Source organism: Cardiocondyla obscurior, linkage group LG04, assembly GCF_019399895.1.
Source record: "Cardiocondyla obscurior isolate alpha-2009 linkage group LG04, Cobs3.1, whole genome shotgun sequence".
NCBI lineage: Eukaryota > Metazoa > Arthropoda > Insecta > Hymenoptera > Formicidae > Cardiocondyla > Cardiocondyla obscurior.
The window spans coordinates 9,816,614-9,837,396 of record NC_091867.1 but is presented as its reverse complement, the minus strand read 5'-3'; the positions used below and the strand labels follow the sequence as shown (position 1 = coordinate 9,837,396).

General features: G+C 53.1%; 1 protein-coding gene across 7 annotated transcripts in view; it reads left to right on the top strand.

Annotated features, from left to right (window-relative positions):
* LOC139102338 (uncharacterized) overlaps positions 1-20,783 on the top strand; it is a 69,661-nt gene that overhangs the window by 46,092 nt on the left and 2,786 nt on the right. For 3 of the 7 annotated variants that reach the window (XM_070656176.1, XM_070656177.1, XM_070656182.1), the window contains 11 exons: positions 177-209; positions 1,155-1,259; positions 2,782-2,834; positions 2,946-3,115; positions 9,801-9,860; positions 18,565-18,769; positions 19,493-19,751; positions 19,858-19,972; positions 20,082-20,204; positions 20,304-20,458; positions 20,642-20,721. In XM_070656176.1, the coding sequence (XP_070512277.1) occupies positions 177-209; positions 1,155-1,259; positions 2,782-2,834; positions 2,946-3,115; positions 9,801-9,860; positions 18,565-18,769; positions 19,493-19,751; positions 19,858-19,972; positions 20,082-20,204; positions 20,304-20,458; positions 20,642-20,721 (1,358 nt within the window). The remainder of the gene's footprint in view (positions 1-176; positions 210-1,154; positions 1,260-2,781; positions 2,835-2,945; positions 3,116-9,800; positions 9,861-18,564; positions 18,770-19,492; positions 19,752-19,857; positions 19,973-20,081; positions 20,205-20,303; positions 20,459-20,641; positions 20,722-20,783) is intronic. The other 4 variants (XM_070656179.1, XM_070656180.1, XM_070656178.1 and 1 more) reach the window with 3 other exon arrangements.

The window sequence follows — 20,783 nt, the reverse complement described above, 5'->3', positions numbered from 1 at the left end:
AATTCGAAGCGCAGCCTTTCGCGTGTCTATCTGGCGTCAGATCTACTTCCGCTTTAGATGGAAATTGGCGAGGATGCCCGGATTCGATTACTCCCCTTTTATTTGAATCTAAATGTTTCAGTAACTCCTTTTAGATAGCGCATAGTATAACACTGTGTTTAATTCTGTGATTCTAGTGGTGGGACGAGGTCATGGACATATTTGACGGGGTACGCCATTTTTATATTAATGCATAGTTAAATAAGAAATTTACTCCATTTCTCTGTTTCCTTCACTCTCTCTCTCTCTCTCTCTTTCTCTCCCCCTTGTTTTATTTCTCTGTGTCTATCTCTTTCTCTTTCCGGCGCGTAGATAGTAAGAGATTCAATTAAAATTAACATTTTCTATTACTTCGGAATTAACCTGGTAGCTCATCGCCTTGAGGGATCTTGTTGAATTACCCGGCTGCCACATAAATCTTCGTTTCCTCTTCTTAAAGAATTTCATTGCGCAGTCAGAACCGCGAGTAAGACGTCATCGCGTTCTGTAGAATAGATTTCAATTTTGCAAACGACTGCGCGCCGCTGATCTCAGTGTAACTATTTTAAATACACGCGTTTTTAATCTTTGTGGTATGCCGTCGAGTTAACCAGGAGAGAGAAGTTTTAATTTTTTTTTTCTTTTTTTTTACGGAATAATTAACGTCTCTTTATCCCGCTCGGGTAATCGATGTCTTTGCACCCCGGGGGTGCGTGCAATCTTCGCCCCCCCCACGTGAGAACTTATCCCGCTGCTTAACGTACCACAGATTTTTTTTTGACGCCGGCAAATAAATTGAATTTACCCGGGATTTTATTAATTATACGGATTTATTACGTGAACATTCGTACATTGAAACGTACGCGCGTTATCACTTAGCGATATTCATGTATCAACTAATGCACGGTGTGTCGTTTTACCGATTTCACCTAACGCTTTCCGTCTTGACTCTTTCGTCCTGCGAACCATCGAACTGCCCGGGTCATCGTTCGCTCGGGATCGATGATGATCGATGTGCCCGATCGTGTGTGTGCGTGTGCGTGCCCGTCGATGTTTTTGCGTGTCCGCTCAATGCCATCCCGCACCGTAATCCATCCCCTTCCGATGACGACGACGACGACGACCGTGGGTGACAGTGGCTGAACGAAAATGGACATCCCCAGCACGCTAGGATGGAGTCTCTCGGGGGTGGCGTCCGGCAGTCCCGTGTCCTCAGCCTCTCCTATCGGCCGGAGGACAGTGTAAGGATACCGATGATCAGCAGCACGAAAAGTTCCGAGTTTCTCGGCAGCATAAGGCGGGCGCGTCCGGTGGTGTCGGAAGGCGCGGCCGATCGGTCGACCGACTCGTCGTCCTGCAAGCCGCGCGTACACCGTTCGAAAACTCCGGTCCAGGAGCAATCCAAGCTGGCACTTATCCCGTCGGTCGAGTCGACCGATCGGCCGTGCGACCGTTCAACCGCCACCGGCGACAAAACCGGGGACGGTCGCATCATCCGGCCCCTGGACCGCGCTCCCGCCGGCGTTGATCCTTGTTATTGGCACTCCGCCGGCATTCTGGACGGGAGATCCAAGAGCTTCGTGTTGCCGGATCGTTGCCCGGCACGCCGATCGCATCCGGTCGGAATCGAGCGACCGGCGGTGTCGCCGCTTCCGGCTGTCGCAGTGATCGTGTCGAGCACGGCCGGCAACAGCAGCATCCAGCAGCAGCAGCAGCAGCAGCATCGTCATCATCATCACGGTCATCTTCATCATCATCACGAGCATCAGCATCATCATCAGCATCGCCATCATCAGCAGCTCCATCATCAAGACCAAGAACAGCAGCAGCGACCGCCGCTCTCTTCTTCTTCTACTTCTTCTTCTTTTTCCAGCACCGATCATATCATGCTACCACCATCACCGACAACACCCTCTGTTATCACCACGCAAGCCGTTTCACGGGTTAGAACGGCTGCCACATCGTCGACAAGTAGAGTGCACGATGACGTTGTCCTCTATCTTTATCTATCTATCTATCTATCTATCTATCTGTCTGCTGTTTATCTCTGTCTGGCTATCGGGTTCTCCTCTTTACGATTTTCGCCACGTGTCTCTTCACAACTCTGCATTTTCTTCTCGACGATCTTTACATGCCTGTTTCACGAATTCTTATTCACATCATTACACACGGTACTCTTAATTAAAAAGATTAATCTCCATCGCTTTCTTCGCGCACGTCGCGAAACACCGCTAACACCGAAATATATTTTTTTTTTTTTTTTTTTAGAGCAGTATTCTTTCAACACACTTGATGCGGCATGAGCGAAAACATTTTATCGCGGGGTACAAATTTAATTTCCACAAACCGGATTGTTCGCACATTGTCGACACCATCTTTTTCCCATTCACACATCTTTCATGTTTCACATACACATTTTGCTGCATCGCAAACGGCTATTGTCGCATACTTGTCGATCTCCTCGTATCTTGATGCTCCGCGTACTTGTTTCTCCCGCCCCCTGCAATCTCTCATCTCCCCCGGATTATGTCTCATTAGCTTAATCCCGGCCGCATTTCCCCTTCATCCCGGCTTAGCATTACACGATTGCGGCATGATCTGCTCGATGTTCTGCTCGATGCGATTGCCGATTACGATGAAAAACCGCTCGCGTTTCGAGTGATCGTCATCTCTCGCGCCGAGTAGCCTAGCATGCCTTTTGTAGATGATCGAGGATTCCATCGTAATGGACGACGACTCTAACGACGATGCTTTATTTTTCAGCCCTTCGATCAGCGCAGCAACGCACGTGCCGCGGCTAAGCCGTACATGACTCAGTGAGTATGCCAGTCCGTTTAATTAGCTGAGATATCTCTCGGCGGCATCTTTTCTCTCTCTCTCTCTCTTTCTGTCTTTCTCTCTGTCTAACCGGCATTTTATTTGCACAGCGCCCTGAAGGAATCAGGCTACGAGAGCGACTCGACTCTGGTTTTCCGTCGACGAGAAGATATCAGTCCTTTGAGCCTCCTGGAGCAGAGACTGGCGTACAAAACTGTCCAAAGCGGCGGCGACGTACCTCTTCATGGTCTCCGCAAGCCGGCACCGGAACGTCCGAAGGGTGAGTTTTTTTATATCCGTTTTGTATCTTTTATTTTTTCTTTATTTGTTCTTTTATAATTTTGATACGCTACACCAAGCACGCTGAACATCGATCGTGTAGCTCCGAGTTTACCTCTGGCATGCGGCATGTGCGTCCTAAATTGCTTGCAATGTGTGCGTTTTTATTAATTATTATTACTGTGTTTCGTCAATTGCATCCCGAAACGTCGAGCGATGAAAAGCGAGGAGAAAAACAGAAAAATTTGATTTTGCATTATTAAAAGAAATGGGAAAAGAAATTGCACGAAGTTTTTTGACATTCTTTTATTTTTTTATTTTTTCTCATTGAACGTTTACGATTGATTGTCATAATTATTTCGAGTTCCTTGCGGCGATTGTGCTTTCCTCGATGTTTCGCGAAGTCGGACGAGAGTCGAGGCGACCTATCCTTTCGAAAAAAATATTTTAACTCCCACGGCGCTGATCCGTGCAGAAATGCGCGCGGCATGACGCGTAAGTAGCGCTCTGTTTGAGACACACAGCTTTGATACGTGTGAATTTTCTTTGTGTGCGTAATCACCCGCGGGCGGTTGCATCAACGTCAGTTGACACTAATCGCGATTAATTAGGCTGAAGGAGAGGACTGTCGTGGGACAACGGGTCCGTCCCAAGTTCATGCGGCCGCTCAACTATTGTGGCACTTCGCCGATAAACTTACGTACGATCCGCCGGTATCGATTAATTAATCAATCAACGACACACCGGCCTCTCCGTCAGCCTAAAACTTTCCTTCCCCCGATATCGCGTCCCGGCCGAGGCCGCGATCTAGCCGGGGACAGATAGTCGATAATTGAAATTAGTCAGCCGGCGAAATGTTGGTGCAACCCGACCCCGGGCGCTCTCACCTACGTTTAAATATGGCACAGCTGTTCTCTCGATAGTCTATCGATATTGGTGCGCGAGCCGGTTCTTCCGGAAAGCTCTTTCTTTCGCTCTTCTATTTTTTTTTTTTTTTTTCTTGTGCAATATTCCTTTTTACGTAAGCGCACCGCCAGCCCGCAGTAACATCACAATGAGGAACGACGAATCCTCGCATCGGCACGCAGTCGCGCCGCCGGAGCGCGGCGCGTCCCACCAGCTTAGCCTTGAGCGGGATCCAACCTTTAGGCGACTGGTCTTTGGGTAGCAGGGTGTAAGAGCGAAGGGCCACGCGCGGCGCACGAGATCACCGATGAAACCGGCGAAACTTTGTCCACAGACGACTCGGAGATCGAGTATTTTCCAATCTCGCCGACGCTGACAAGGATCCGCGTCCACCGAAGAAGCGCCTCGTGCACGTCGACCGTCACCTCGTCCACGAAGACGACGGCGTTTTCGGCGCGGCACGAGTGGTCGATACTATCGGCGATCGGCGCGAGATCGCCGGCCATGAGAGCCTCTTCTCACAGCCTCCCGTCGTCCGCTAGAGCACTTCCGCAAGCTATGTCGGCGCCGCGGCCGCCCTCGCCGCCCCGAAGAAAGTCATCACGCCACAGCCGTACCTTAAAATTGTATTCGGAGAGTACGCGATTGATCGATACCTCGTGCCCCGCGTATTCGAAGCCCAGGCACGAACAGTGCTTCGCGCATGTCGATAGCGTGTCGAGCATTAGATCGCTCAGAGAGAGATTTTGCAGCAACCTCGAGCGACATCGGCGAAGTCGCGAGCAGTTTCACAGCGCGATCGTGCGCACGTCTTCCAGCAGCCCGGTCGCCTCGAAGGCCGCACTGTTCTCCGGTACTTTCGTCAAAAGAAAATCAGATCCCTGCTTGATCCAGGGCACTCAGTACGAGGCGAAGAAGCCAAGCCTGCCGTCGAGCAGCGCGAGAATCCACGCCGGTTCTTCGTCACCGTCGAAAAGTATTCGCGAGTCTTCGGTAAAGTTTGATAAGCCCGCGACAGTAAAATCGCCAACGAGGCACAGTTCCGCGTCCGCTAAATCGAGGCAGAAGTCACCGGAAGGCTCCGCGAGGCCGGAGACTCTTTTAATTGCGAGAAGGGACAAGCTTCGTCTTACGAAGAAGGAGCAAGAGCAGTCCTGCAAGAGGCTCAGCAGATCGCACGATCTCTCATCGCCGGTGGAAGTGAAGAAGGCTTTACAGAAGCACAAAGACAGAGAAGCGAAAGACGCGCAAAGCGGAGTACTTCCGTCGGGAACCGTGGCGAAAAGCTCGACGATTCCGTACAGCACGCCGACGAACAAACAGAAGCGTCCGGTGGATAAATCTCTCAAAGTCGTCGTGCCGGTTTCGCCCAAAGGGCAGGAAGTATTGCGAAAGACGCCTGATCAATCTACGAGAAGGACGTCGAGCGCGCAGCTGAGATCGCCCGCAAAGAGCACGTCGCAGACTGCGAAACCGGAGCCGAGGAAAGCGAAAATCGCCGGGAAGTCGTCGGAAAAGCTAGTCGCCAGCAAGGAATCTTTACGCTCGGCGTCGCCGGCTTGTTCCGAGGTAACCAGCGAGGGCAGCAAGAAAAAACGACTGCGCGAGAAACCGCAGACGATCGTCAGGAATCCGACGAGGAAGCCGGAAACCATACGCGTGATTGTAAACGGCGACAGAAAGAAAATGAACGCGAGAAGGAAATCACGGAAGGACAAGGCCGTTGACGAAACGGACGCGAGCGGAACTTTGAACGGGTGGAAGGAAATCGTCGAGAAGGACGAGATTAAGCTGTTAAGACGAGTAGAAAAAATAGCGCCGAGCGTCGGGCAAGAGTGCAAAGCTACTCTTCTCACCATGGAGGAAATCAAGAGGCACCGAGAAGTAACGCGCACCGACACTTTCTTTCAAAATCTTTTTTTGCGAAATCATCCGCTGTTCGCGCAATCGTGCGAGGAAAATGCGAAGAAGTCTCTCGTCGGTGAGCGCGCGAAAATGTTTCAAGACTTGTCAAGGGAGAGCTTCAAATCGGAGCCGTCTTTGAAATCGCTGAACGTGTACTTGGCGCACAAGCGGCCGGTATCGAATTCGAAGTTTAAGAACTGGGAGCGCGAGAGCGTTGTCTCGTCCAGGAGCTCGAGCCCGTACGGAGTTTGCTGGCCGGGCCGGTCGGTGCTTCAGAAGGTCAGCAAATTCGACAGCTTGCTGGGGATCGACGAGTTCGGTTCATCCACCACGCTGCGCATTCGTAGCCCGGAGTCAATGTCACGGGAGCACGTGAAAGAGCGAAGTTTGAGCGAGCCGCCGTTGAAAACTTTGCCGGAATCGAGGGAGTCCTCGCCGCGATCTTCTTCGCCGTCTCCGGCGAGGTCGCAGGGGCTACAGCGAGTTCACGTGTCCAAGCAGGATTCAAACGACCCGTCAACGATCCCGAAGAAATTGAGAGCTCGAAGCGCCGGCGAGGCGGAGGACGACAAGAAACTGGGCTCGGACTTGTCGCTCGCGAAGAGCACCGGCTCGCTGTCGTCGATGGATCGCGAGGATTATCAGCAGTATATCTTGGAACTGTTGCATCACAGGCGCAAGTCGGCGCGGTACAAAGATCTGCGCGATTTCTACGCGAATCTCAGCAGGATGGATCAATTGGAGCGCACGTTCTCCTCCGGGGATCTACGGCCGCGGCTGAGGAACGAAGAAATCATCGACTACGATCGCTGGAAACGGGTGAGGTCGAAGGAAAAAGCCGAGCAGGAGCTGAAGGCGCTCTACGGAAAATTGAAAAGCGTCCAGCGCGAGAAAGATTTTCTTTTCAGCGCGAAGGACGTCGAGAAATTTAGATGGCACGGCGATTGCGGGCTGCGATGCAAAGAGCGCTCAGTGGAAGATATCTTGCAATATTTTCGAAGACTCCAAAGTGAAGAGAGCGAGCTGGAGACTTTCAAAAGGAAGCCTCTTCTAGAGAAAGACACTTACAAGCCTCTTTGGCGCGGCAGCTCGGTCGTGAACGTGGCGACTACAATGCAGAAGAAAGCGAATGCAACTTTTCGAGACGCCGACAAATCGGCTGATTATCATCCGTCGTTGCAGAGAAGTCTCGGCGGTAGCAAGAAATTCTGGAGCAGCTTGTCCATCGAGCAGGTGACCAACCTGAAGAAGCAGCTGAACGAAATTTACGGAAGCGATAATCCGCAGAAACGTTCGAACGGCGACATCGTCGACGCACCGCACGGGAGCGGCGAGCATCGGCGGATCGTAAAAGAAGATCGAGTGGTCAGAGATGAAACAGTGACGAGCTACGAGATCATCGTGCCGCCCGAGGGTGATTCCAAGGACCCTCAGGACGACTCGAAGAGCCTGCACGTGCGATGCCACTCGATGATAGCGACGAATGAGTCGGCGAAGGAGCAGAGCGACTCCGAGGGCATTTTAAAAAAGAGCGATTCCATCGGACGCTTGAAAGGCCTCGAGAGATCCGAGTCGGAGAGATCGATCTCCCCGTCGATGTCGGAGCTGGAGAAAAAGCAGCTGTCGCTGAGCCTTGGCAAGGAAGTGCTGGATAAGATAACGCGGAGGAGACAGTCCGCGCCCTTGGCGCCTCGCGAGACTCGCGGCAGCATCGCCGCTGCTTTGGCGGTCACGAAAACGCCGTTGAAACAACCCGCGAAGAGCGTCGCCAAGTCGACTTGTGCAGCCGACACCCCCAGCATAGCCAGCACGTCGCCCAGGACCTGCTACTCTCTCGAAGCTTCGTACGTCGAGGATACAACGAAGCCTAAAGACAAAAGTGACTTCCTGCTGGTGTTGACGCCGAGCAACGAGAGCCCCGGTGACAAACAACGCGTGGAAACCGTCCTGGAAGAGTGGTCGAAGAAACCTCCTCTGCTGGCCGTGACGGCCGTGACGGCCGAGAAAGCGAAAACCAGCAGCAAGCTCCCCTCGGGCAGCGACGGTGACAGTGTGACGGAGAGCTCGGAGACCTCGGTAAGAACGGTGATCCAGCGGGAGAACGGACCGGAAGTGGAGGACGTTTCGCGGAAGATCGAGTTTTTCGAGAACGTGGAGAAGAGGGCGGAGCAGCAAAGGGAGGTCACGCCAACGGCAACGGCGACGCCGACCACGACGTGGACGTTTCGCGGGCGGAAGAAGCTGCCGTCGTCGCAGAGTTTCGCCGATCTGAAGGAGCTGTTCGGCGAGACTCAGTCGGCAAAGTACAGCTCGCTCAGCGGCCGCGATCGGCCACGATCGACCTCGCCACGGAGGATCGACGGCCCAGCAACGCTACCGGAAGCGACGGGCATGCGACAGCAACGGCGACCGTTCCGCTCCTGTTCACGGGAGCGTGAACACGACGAGAGACCACGCAGCGTTAGTCCGTATCGCGCGACCACGCGATCGAACTCGTCCTGCAGCGTGGACAGCGGCGGTGGCGGCTGGCCGCGCAGTTCGTCGCCGGACCCCGAGAAGTACTGGCGTGCCTATCTCAAGCTGGTGCGGAACGGCACGGTGCGCAGGCTGTGCGAGAGATTTGAAAGCGCCGAGGATCTTCCGCGGCGCGTCCGGATCACGGCCGCGCCGAAGCGTTTTCGGAGCGACCCGGAGTTGGCACGGAGCCTGCTGAATAAGTCGGGCGAAGATCGCGGCAGAGCCTTAAAGCCGCACGAGCATGTCGACGTGGCCTGGTTGCGCAGGAGGTTCGAGACCACGAGGAGAGGACGGCCGCGGGTAGGACAAAGAGGTGACTCGCCGCCAATTCCGAGGGTCCCGCTACGCCGGGAGAATCTCTCGATGCCGCACATCGACGTTATCAGCAAGACGGTCGAGCTGAAGGAGCCCCAGGCCACCAGCACCGTCACCAACCACGTGAGCAGACAAGCCGAGACGAAAGAACTGGAAGCGAGCAAGCCGGTAGGCCGGATGCGGAAGAGATTCGAGTCGCCGGACACCCCGGGTGGCCGGACTTCCATCATGGGCGAGATGTTCACGTCGGCGCCGGACGTGCGCGAGCTCCGCGACATCGCGCCTTACCTCGCGGGCAAGTGGGTGGCGCACCGGTACCCGAGCCGCCGCGACAACATGCGGTCGTTATCGTCGCCGGCCGACCTTCGGATTCATCGGGACACCTCGAAGACTCGCGCCACATCGACCGACAGGAAGAAGCCGGAGCGGCCGCGCGCGATGTCCTCGTCGCCGACGCGTCCGCGAACGACCCCCGCGTCGATCCTGAAGCCGTCGCAGCAGTCAGCCTTCGCCGGGCAGCCCTTCGATCCCGATAAGCACAGGCCGAGGTTCAGGTATCAGCCGCCGCCTCCGCCGCCCTCGCCCACCACCGCGCGCAAGCACAGAGCCTGGTGGCCGACCCTGCCCGTCTACGTGGCACGACCTACCGTCACCTTCGAAGGTCTGAAATCCCACCAGCCGTTTGGTCCACCCCGGCTGGCTTGAGTCCTAAACTTCGGAAGCGGGGAGAAGGACTTAAAAACATTTTTCCGCGTTCTTAGAAATAAATCAAAGTTTTTTTTTTTTTAATTTTTTTTCCCCCTCGTCGATTAAAGGAAATAGAGTTAAAATTTGTCGAGTCGAATCGCAGAATCATCGTCGTCTCTCGCGGCACCAATATCGTTAGACGCTTGAGGAAAGCGTGCAGCCAAGTTGACCGACAGGCTCGCTCGGGCAACGTGTGTGCGAACCTCCGTCGAGTTCCGCGAGTTCATTTTCCGTAGCTCGTAGAACGGCTATATGTTATTTTAATTTTTTTACTTTTTTTTTCCGCTCGTCCATAGAATACTTGAATGCACCCCCGCCGCCGCCAAAATCCCAGCACTGCAGGGACGATCGTCAAGGTAATGCCGATTACTAAGCTCATCATTACTACATATATCTTTTTCTGTATCTTTCTGTATGCATCTGTCGTGTATGCGTTCACCCGCGTTTGTCCGTCCCAGGTGTTTCACATCTAGCGCACCGATAAGCTAAACGTAACGTTAACGTAACAACGGGCGGTTTTTCACCTGGAATTAATCCCGTCTGGAAACGACGCTGCCAATAACACAGATAATTACGGGCCGGTTTATCTTCCCCCGAGTTCCAGCGTTACGAAAAAAAGTTAAAAATGAAGGAGAGAGAACGTTTAAATATTTTCATACGTTTTGCACCTCGCGTCGATCGGGGCGAGGTCGGGTTCTGACGCCGCTCAAGTCGACGCGTCGCATTGCATGCGATTTTGAAATGCATGAACAACGCATATATATAGGCCTCGAGGAAAGAGAGATCGCGGACGTTTCGCACACGATCGAGCATAAGCGCAATAATCGCGCGGCCGGTCGCGAGGCTCATCCGGTTGATCGCGCGGCTTCGTTAGCCGCACGCGCTCACGTAACGCCGGGTTTAGTTTGCGCAAATGAACGCCGAGTGATCTCGGCCGAGCGCGGTTTTAGCGAGCGGACGGTAGCGCTCATTAACGAGCTTTCCATTTAGCGGCGCAAGTCGACGGCAGTTTGTCGTTTGTCCACCGTCGCTTACCGGATGCCGAAGAGCGACGGACTGGCCCTCGACTTTTGTCACCAAGCTGAAATTCAATGTAAGCTTATTCGCGTTTCGTTCATTCAGTCTGGAAGCGAGCCGAGCCACCGGCGCGAGACGCGCTGAAAATAATATGCTCTCTCGCGTATATGGTGAAATCACGGCGTAGTCAAAGCCCGGGTGGAAATTCGACGTCGATTCACGCCGTGCTTGCTTGTGTTCCCCGGCGAATGCGCGGAGGAGTCAGCATTTTGGAACATCGATTGCATCGTTGCATGGCACCGTATCTGTATCTTGACATTTTTGTAGGAAGGTAGAACGTAAAAGTGCAACCGCTTAATTAGAATATTTTGATTTTCTTTTATTTTTATTTTTATACACGCGGTAGAATGTTTCAGTTACGACGGCTGAAAAGTGAAACGGCGATTTAATTGCGCACGTTGACAGATAAGAAGATAACGAGCTGATAGAGGAGTTTAAAAAATATGTTGCGTAAAACGGAGAAAACAGGTAATCGCAGTCGGAGTCGCAAAAAAAAAAAAAAAAAAGAATAAGAAAAAAAAAATGATGGGGTAACGCGTGGCGAGTTGGTCACAGAGTAAATCGCGTTTCTGGCTCGTTACACGATCGGTCGATGATACCCGATCGACGTATTATCGCCAGCCAGGATAATCAAACCCGGGACAGGTCTCGATGTTAATTGTGGCGATATCGCGAGAACTGACACAGAGTCCGAGGCCCTAGGCCGCCTCATCAGTTTTGCCAGGGCATTCGGCGGTCCCGCTAAACATCGGCCTCGCATGCTAATTGCCTAACGGAAAGATAACAGTGAACCGACTGACATTCAATTTACACGTGAATGCCGCGGAGCACAATGGATGCTCAGCCCGCGAAGAGCCGCGGTCTATTTAACCGCGTTTAACCGGGAGTAAAAGTGGAAATTTTGCCTTCTCTTTTTCAATCTGCAACCGGCACGATTCCCGTCGCGGTATCGCGGCCGCAGAGTTATTACTTAAAAGGAATAAAAAAAAATTGATCGTTACGAAACGCAGCCGCGAAACCGGAAGACGCGCGGAGTCTCGGCAAATTTAATGCTAATGACTTCGATCGTATCGCGCGGCGTTAGATCATACGTTCGCGATATTACACGGCACCGCTAAAATTGGTACTGTAGGTGGTCACGATTATTTTCGACGATGAACGCAGCGCCAAGGCCGAGCCGCCGATGTCCACGTACTTCGGTTAATATCGCGCGATAAAGTTCGACCGTCATTGTTGCGCAACGCACTTAGCATATGCAATTAAGTATATTCGCAGTTGGGCGGCACGCTCGTTTTCGCCGATTTCGCATATTTTCACGTTCTCGTTTGTCGACGTTGTTACGCCGAGCGATCGCCGCAAACGCGGACACTCCTGCCGATCGTTCGCTCTTATCTAATCGCGATGATTAATGCGGGCGCGTGCGTCTCCCTGCTGTTCGACGGGTTGTTTCAGCGGCGCCAGGTGATGAAATCTGCGGCCCCACCGACGTGCTCGAGCCGCGAGGAGCGATACGGGCCGTGGAAATAACACGCTACCGGTGTCATGAATAATTAACGCGCTCCGGAGAGTGATTAGCGCGCGGAGCAGCGAGGTTATTACGGCCGGCGATGCTCACGGAGCGTCGTCGGGCGCTCGGAACATCGGCTTAACAATGCCGGCTTTTGTCCGGCGGCCTTGAACGCTTTTTAGCATGGCGATACGCGGTTATCTTCGCGGATAGCGACTCGAAGAAGTGACGCTTTCTCGCCGAGCGGGAGCGTCACGCAGGGCCGAGCGGCGGCAGGAACGATTCAAGATTGAACTTCTCCTCGGGCGTGGGAGCTTAATCGCTGACGTCCCGAAATACGCGGCACCTTAGTCTCGTATGAAATTTCGCGCGAGCCCACTCCACCCGAAGACGTTCTCCGCGGGGCTTCCTGCCCGGTGGACCGTTCTTTCGAGGAGTAGGGGAGCCGCGATAACCGGTGCCAACGTCGCGGCGCCTTCCTCAGACGCGTTTCGCGTGCGTCGCGCAACGCAGGTATCGATAACAGGTGAAACTTACGAGTGCGCGGCGGTTCGGGTGGTCCAGGTGATTTTAACGAGACTCGACGTCTCCCCTCCCTGCCAATAAATTAGTTCCGGAGTGATTGACACGTGATAATCGTGATAATTTCTCGACGTGCTGTCCCGCGGACGCGCGAGCGGTGCTCGACGGAAGTTTTCGCGTGTGCGAATCGACTGCGCGAGTGTGCGCGAGGTCACCTAATACAGCTCGGGTCTCGAACGCAAGTTCGCCTCGTTACGACGGACCGCGGGAATGGACTTTGAACGACACGTTTGCCAGACTTGTTAAAAACCTCGGTGCGTTTAGCCGCACGAAAGTTCGGCGGCCTGCTCGGCTTGAAAATTAAAGTCGAATTTAATTGCCCGGCGATTTCCAGTTGCTCCGCGCGATAAGGGCGATCTCGAAACTTTCGCGAGACGGAGGATTAAACGGCACGGCGAGGTGGAAATGAGCCGCGACGCGGCACTTTGTCAGTGAAATCGTTCCCCCGTTGAAAAGAAAGGACCGTCTTTCCCGGTGAACCCATTGATCCACATCGCGGAGGTCTCATTTGAATAGAATAGCCATGAGAGTGCAAGTGGCACCTTTTCCAGGGAATGATTTTGCTCCCGTTCGCCGGTACAACAAACAAATGCACTTCATTAAGGCACTTAAGACTTCGCGAGAGGGGGGCGACGGCCGATTTAATAAAGAGACACTTCTCGCGATCGCCTGCGAATTTTCTCGCCTCCGTTTACCTTAAACGGCGTATTTTCTGCGACGTTTTTTCATCTTCTCTCCCCCCTTTTTCCATCCAGTGACAGCGCGCGAAAGTTCCCGCGAAGACCCACGTTCATTCGCGCTAATTACACATTACGATGCCCGCGGTTAATGAGTCAACGTCATTACGTCGCCCGGAATAACGCCAGGTTTCACAAACCGGGACGAGTAGCGTTGGACTTTCATTGAAAGTTTGCTCTCGCTTATCTCAAGATGGGAAACACGGGTATTATCGGGATTATCGTCGCCGGGATCACGCGTACCGACGTAATCGTGTGAAATACTTAAGATACGGGCGAAACCATCGTTTCGGCCTCGATAGCTGACGTCTGCGGCTCGCGTTGCACATCCGCTCGAGTCACCGTTACGACGACACGGCACTTAATGCACGAATCCGACGCGAAAGGGGTCGTACATGACACCGATGTTGAACAAAACCTACCGCCAGTCATCGGCCGGCGACAATAATAAATCGAGTTCCTACGCCTCGCGGTTACCTAATGCAGCTGCGCTTTCCATTCGTAATCGCGCGATTAATTTCGCGGGGATCGTGATTTTGAGCAACATCCGGCGCGCCGAGAGATCGTCCTCGATCCTGCTCGTCGGAGATTAACGCGCGGCTCGATTCGACCGCGATTTCCGCTCGCCGGTAAAGCGTGAAGCGGCTTGAGTAAAAAAGAAAAAAAAAAAGAAAATAGAAAGAGAAGCTACAGGGTTTGCGAAAAAAAAATTATACAGTCTGGCAGACGTGTCTTTACGCGGGGAACTTTTTCAGAGTTCTCGTGACGAGTCGGTTCTTATTTTCGCGATGAGAAGCGCTAAGAAAGCGGAGGATAGAATGACGTTACCGCGCGTCGCTGATTTGGAGCGCAGCGCGGAGTGGACCGGCCTGGCGAACGACATTGACGATCTGGTGAAGCTGCGCCGGCCGGGTCGATGCTCGCCAGCGGTGACCCGGCGAGACCCGAAGATCGAGAGGCACGCTTATCAGCGCGCCTCGATGCCGGAGATGCAGCGCGCGTGCACGGTCCGCTTTGAGGACGACAACAGCTCGCCCTTGCAAAGGGACGAGCAGTCCCGATGGAGCTGGAAACCGCGAACGGATTTCGAGAGGGAGTACTTCTACAAAGATTACAGAGACTATTACTGCGGCGATCCGAGCAGGTGCCCCGGGTCCGTCTCGCGCGAGTCAACCTCGGGGAATCGCTTCCAGAAGACGCGCACACCGCCGACGCGACGTCCCGAGGGACTGGAGAAGGAGCATTTCAGCGACAGCCGGGAACGGCTTCACGAGATCTTCGAGCACAATCGGCTGCTGCGGCGGCAGTTCTTCGCCGACATGCCTGGCGGCACGCAACAGAATCGCGGCGGCACCCAGGAGGCGCCCAAGCGCTGCGCCGGCTTCGGCAGCACCGAGACGCTCACCAGCCAGAGCAATCAATCATCCGTGAGCAGTATAAACGACCGGAAGTCCCGGGCGCAGGCGACGCGCACGCCGGAGGAGGAAGACGAAGAGATGGACACGTTAGCCGAGTTCGCCGGCAGGAATTTATCCCGAGTCATTAATCGCAGGAACGGCGGGCGCACTCGTAGGGACGGCCGAGTGCTCGTCAACATCTTGCCCGGAAGCGAGATAAGAAGGGCCGACGTAAGGAACTTACAGTCCGTTAAACCCGACGACGCGAGTAACGAGAGCTCGCCGATTGCCGGGCAGGCTCGATATCGCGACGCGAGAGAAACGCGGGATAAATCGTGCCAGTGTCGCGTCGGGGAGGACGGGATTAATCTCGATGCGTGGCGTGATGGGAACCTTCCGGAGTACATCTTCGGCGGAACGTCGAAGATCGATTGCCGAGAGGAAGGCTGGACTCTGCCGAACGGGAGCGATGGGAAAAATCGTGAGGACCGGCTCTTTCGAAGCCAGGCGCGTTCTCCGATGATTCGCGGACGATCGGACTTGATCTCGACCGGCGGCAACGAGACGAACGCATCGGAAAGCGAAGACGGAAGCTGCTGGGACCAGTGCAGATCTCTGCCGAATCTCGCGGCGCTGAAGCGGTGTCCCGACACTCCAGCCAGCGTTCCTCGAGCGGTCAACGTTCCCGAAGGACTCGACTCGCTTGGATCAACGGATCGCCACGAGCATTCCGCGGTGAGATCGAGTCACCGGCAATGTCGAGAACAACAATCGGGACGGCGCGAGGAGACGGTTCATCAGACACGCTCGATCAACCGCGGACAATCGACGACGACGACGAAATCGACGACGGGCGGACTGGCCTCGCCCAGTCGCTTGACCTCGCGGCGAGAGGTCAAGGCGGCGAGGATTCCTCCTCCATTGGACCTCAGCACGGTGAACGAGCGGTGCGAGCTCATAGAAGCGAACGAAAGGAAATACCTGAGCGACTACAGCGTCGACGTGGCGATCCTGCGTGAAGATCGCGGGGAAGGACCGGCGGTCGGGAACGAAAGGGTCAGGGATAATGCCATCTCGAAGGACGAGAGTCCGCGAAACGATCGGCGCGAGCGGGACTCCGGCAGAAGACGCCGGAAATCGTCTGGACCACCGTGCAAATCTCGGAACGACGTGTCGCCGGACGAGCTGCAGTCGCCCCAGCTTGTCAACGATCGAGGGAACGATCCCGTCCCAATCGGGATACTTCCGACTGACCCTGATGCCAGGCGCCGTGACCAAGCCAGCAGCCCTTTGTTCGATCAAACGAGTTCGATCGGCGGGCCTCACGCCGGCGGAAGCGCGCTTCCGTCTACGGTCTACGGACCGATTCCGTACAGTCAGTAAACATGCGCATAATTTTCCTGAAATAATGCTCTTCCTGCCGCGCGCAAATAGCCGCACGGCCCCGTTAGAATCGCCGCGGCACGTCTAGCTGCCGCTGGTGTCGCTGACGCGATAATTGAGGTGGATAAAAAGAGATGAAAATAGGAATAGGTAGACTCCGGGGTATCAATTAGGTAGCGGCGGTCTTCCCGCGACTTTTATTTCGAGCTGGGATATCAAATCGACGTAAAAATAACGGAAACCAAGTCGAACGTATCCGCGGAGATTAAATCAATTCGCGGTGTATAAAAATGTCTGGGAAAATAAGAAACTCTTATATTCGCAGCGTGCTTTAAAAATAACTGACGTCGATAAGTAACAAAATTGTTGTAATGGCGAGATGCCAGTTTCTCACAATCCGCGGAAGACTGAAAATCAAGAATAGAACGGTAAAGTGGAATTAAATTATACGAGGCGAGAATCAGATAAGGGATAATATGGTACCGTAAAAGAAAAAATAATTTAAAAAAAATCGTTTCGGCGCAGAATAAATACGAGATGGAGAGAAAGAGTCTAAGAATCGATCGCGTGAGAGTATCGTTTAATGAGGGCGGTGAAAAGGTGTTGCTGAAGACTAGATAGATACAAAATGAGTTTCTCGTTTCGGCATTTTTGATGAGTTAGCGCCGCACGCTAAGAAATTAGCTTACACGAGCATCAACGAGCGGACAAAATCGCGAGAAGATCGAGCAAAGTTTCACTGGGAAAAGAACGAAAGTTACCAATTTGCGATTTAAATAAAAAGAAAAAGGAAAAAAGAATTCTTTTTTAATAAAACAAAGTTAAAAAATTAAATTAAAAGTAAAAGACTTTTTTTGAGAATATTATTTTTATTCGTCGCGTTTGTTTTATCATTTTATTTTACAATGCTTCTTTCGCGGACGAAGATGCAGCATTTCGAATTCATCCCGATTTTGTCCGGACCGAACGTTCCTGGAGAACCAGCGGAGACCGAAAGATTTATGACCAACGAGATGCGTTCGTTGCTCGTGACGCATCTCTGGTCGACCTGCGTGTCACCGCGGTTGCGCTTTATCGCGAATTGACCAGCCGCGTGCCACCTTATCAGTAGCGCGGTCTCGCCGCGGCCCAAAGCACGCGAGCTACGCATTGCAGCCCCTCGTGTGCCGCTGCATCGCGATAAACTCCCATCGTTACACCGCGCAGCGCGCGAAACACAGCAAGTGCGTGCACAGAGCTCTCGTCCGCATTGAAAATCCCGAGGCTTCCCAAGTTTTCGCGGCGCGATAGATAAGAAAAAAAAAAAGAACGAATAAAAGGAAAAAAAAGATTGCTGCAAGGCGGAAAACGGGCGTCACGCGACGCCGATACGCGGTCGTTAGTCGCTATGTGCCTGAACTGTTAATAAATAATAATCGGCATAGTACGAGGAACGGCTTCCTGCGACTTGTCAACCGTTATAATTTCACGTACGGACGTAATGAGCCACGCCGTGCTACGCGGTTTCTTTATCCCGCCGTGTCACGTGCGCGTAATCAAATGCAATCGAGCGCCACATGAAATCATGCTCAGGCACCGTGTCGCGATTTTTGCCTTCGCCGCCGGTCGACGACCGCGGCCTAAGTATCGCTCCTCTTCGCGAAGAAGCCGCATATGTTCCAGCGAAATGAGATAAACAAGCGGCGGCCTCGATGTGGGTTGAAAACGGCCGCCTTTCATGAGATTCAATTCGCGACGCCGTCCGGCTGGTCGTAATCGTCGCGTGCTGTAATTGCCGTGCCCGTGGGCGTTATTAAGCGTTAAAGAACTCGAAGTACATCGCCGGAGTACATCGTTGAAAACATGTCGCTGAATACCCGTCCACCGGCGAACGTAATCTCCGATCATTTAATTTCACACCTGACTCGCGCGGCCGCGTTTGACACTCTTGACCGATTTGTCGCGCGCACCTTTGAAAGCTGCGCCCGGCGATCCGAACGTACGCCCGTCGCTTCTAACGAACGGCGCGGGCACGCCGAAATAATTTCGACGACCGACCCGACGAAACGGTGCGCGTTTTCACAACCGCGTCTCCCAGTAAAACGCCCGCCCGTCAATCGAGCAATTTAAACCGAAATTAACAGCGCGCTCTCTCTCTGTCTCTCTGTCTTTCGCTCTTTCTGTCTTGCGTCGCGCCTGTCGGATCAGGCTCCAAGTTAATTGGAACCAAAATTACGGGGAATTCACGTGTGCGTATTTCACATCAAAGTTGGAATAGAGATCGTTGAGAGCGTATAGCCACTTTGTAGGATACCGAAAAGTCTGACGGCCGGAAGCGCCGGCCCCGATTTGCGGATTGGGTCGATCGGTGACGATAAACGCGTCTCGCTTGATGCAGAATCGCCGAGGCGTTATGTGGAGGGTGAGGTGACGATTCACTATCGCTCGCCGGTGCGCACAGAGGCGAAGGAGCCGCTGAGCGAGGAGGAGCTCGCACGGCGCAGCGCAGAGAACATGCGGCGCGTCTACCAGGAAGAGCGACGTCGAAAGTACCTCCAGGAGCTGCACGACATCGACTCCCGCAGGCACACGGACAATTTTATGTAAGTACGAACTCTTATCTTTCATTCTCGTTCACTTCGCGTTAACAAATCGCCGAGAGAGCCACCGCAGTCGCGGTCGTGAATCATTCATAAATTGTACGATTAAAGTGTTATTTAATTCATCCGTGCTCCGGCCACTGTCTGTCCGCGGTAGCGTTTAAAGTTATAATTTCGAGCTGGTCCACAGCTAGGCGAAAGGCAGACGCATCTTTTCAGCCCCGTTGTACTCGTCGGCTAAACGCTTCCTGCTATTCAACCGGCCGTTGCGTAACGCATCGCGAGCTGTTTTCACGCGGGCGTCACAATGAAAGCGTAGGCGAATCACGCGTTGATAGAAGAACTTGAGCGAGGTTCACAATGACGTTTGAGAGGAGAAAAGACTGGATCTCCTCGAGATCGGGGAAGGTAGAAAGTCCCGCGTCGAGGAAAGGTGTTCCGTTTCGAAACTCGGTTTTAATCCCGTGGATCGTCCAAGTATTTGACTTTAAAATATATCTGCCGGATCTGTCGCAAATTTTCCCGGGAGAGCGAACCGGGGAATATCGAGAAGAATAAATCTACATTCTCCTTCGCGCGGCGCATTCCGACCGCAAGCTCGATAATCGTCGCGATGCCGAGTAGAATCGACGTTTGCTCGAGGCAAACAGAAAGACAATTCCTGACTCGCCGCGCTTGAAAGAAGCCGTTTCCGCCCTTCCTCGATAACGCTCGAACAATTTTCAGACCGTCGCAGAAGTCGCCCATACCTCTGAACCGCTACGATGACTTCGTGGACGATTTGAGCCAGCGGAGTCGATCCCAGGATCAAACGCCGGAGCCGCGTTTGGTGGCGAGGGCGCTATACAATTTCGTCGGCCAGTCGTCCCGGGAATTGACTTTCCGTCGCGGCGACCTCATATTCGTTCGCCGGCAGGTGGACAAGAACTGGTACGAGGGCGAGTTTAACGCGATGATTGGACTGTTTCCTTCCAACTACGTCGAGGTAATCGCCAAGTCAGATTTCAGACCTTAAGTCGTTAGAGTGAGAACATTCGTACGTCCAACAACGACCCTTTCCAAGTTCTAACTGTGTATAATCCTCGACGCAGATTCTACCGTACGACGGTACGATGCGAACGACCCCGAAGAAGGCCCACGAGGGACAGGCGCGGGCCAAGTTTAACTTTGTCGCTCAGACCAATCTCGAATTGTCTCTGGCAAAAGGTGAGACCGCGAATATAAGTTCCGTGAACTCAATTTGCGAGCAAAGAAAAAAATAAAAGAAAAAAAAAAGACGCAAATTACTTATCGGTTTTACGATGGTTTTCCGCAGGCGAACTGGTCGTTCTGACGAGGAGAGTCGATGAGAATTGGTACGAAGGACGTATAGGAAACAGAAAAGGGATCTTTCCGATTTCCTACGTCGAGGTGATCAACGAGCCCGGACATCGATCAGGTAACTTCATTAAGAATAATTGAACTGGAAGAAAATCGTAAATCAGACGGTATCGTTAAATCGAGCGAAATTTTCACGGAACTCGCGTTTCTGTTTCAGAGACTCCGATTCAGAACAAACCGGTCGCGTCTCCGGCGGCGCACAGTCTCTTAGCGAACGGCTCGTCCGGAGGGAAAATGAGCATGGGACCCCATCATTACGTGCCGTCCATCCCGGTCAATATCAACACAACCCAGCCCCATTATAATTCACTGGTAACTATCGCGCGATCTCGTGTCGTGGCATAATTACTTCGCGGCGTGATTGAATCCTCCTCGTAACGTTTCATTATACCGCCGGGTAATGGCCGCTTTCGTCGAAGGAGACAGTTCTAATAAAGCGAAAACGTTTTAACCGGTAATATATACATCTAAACCTCACCTTGCGCTTTTTTTCAGCCACGCATGGGAGGAAGTAAGCTGCACATTACGCAACTCAGCGAAACTCTGCATATTGACACGCACTCGGAACCGATTCCGTAAGTAATTTCCCTAATTTGATTTCGAAATTCATACATTAGTTTCCACGAACTTACGAGCA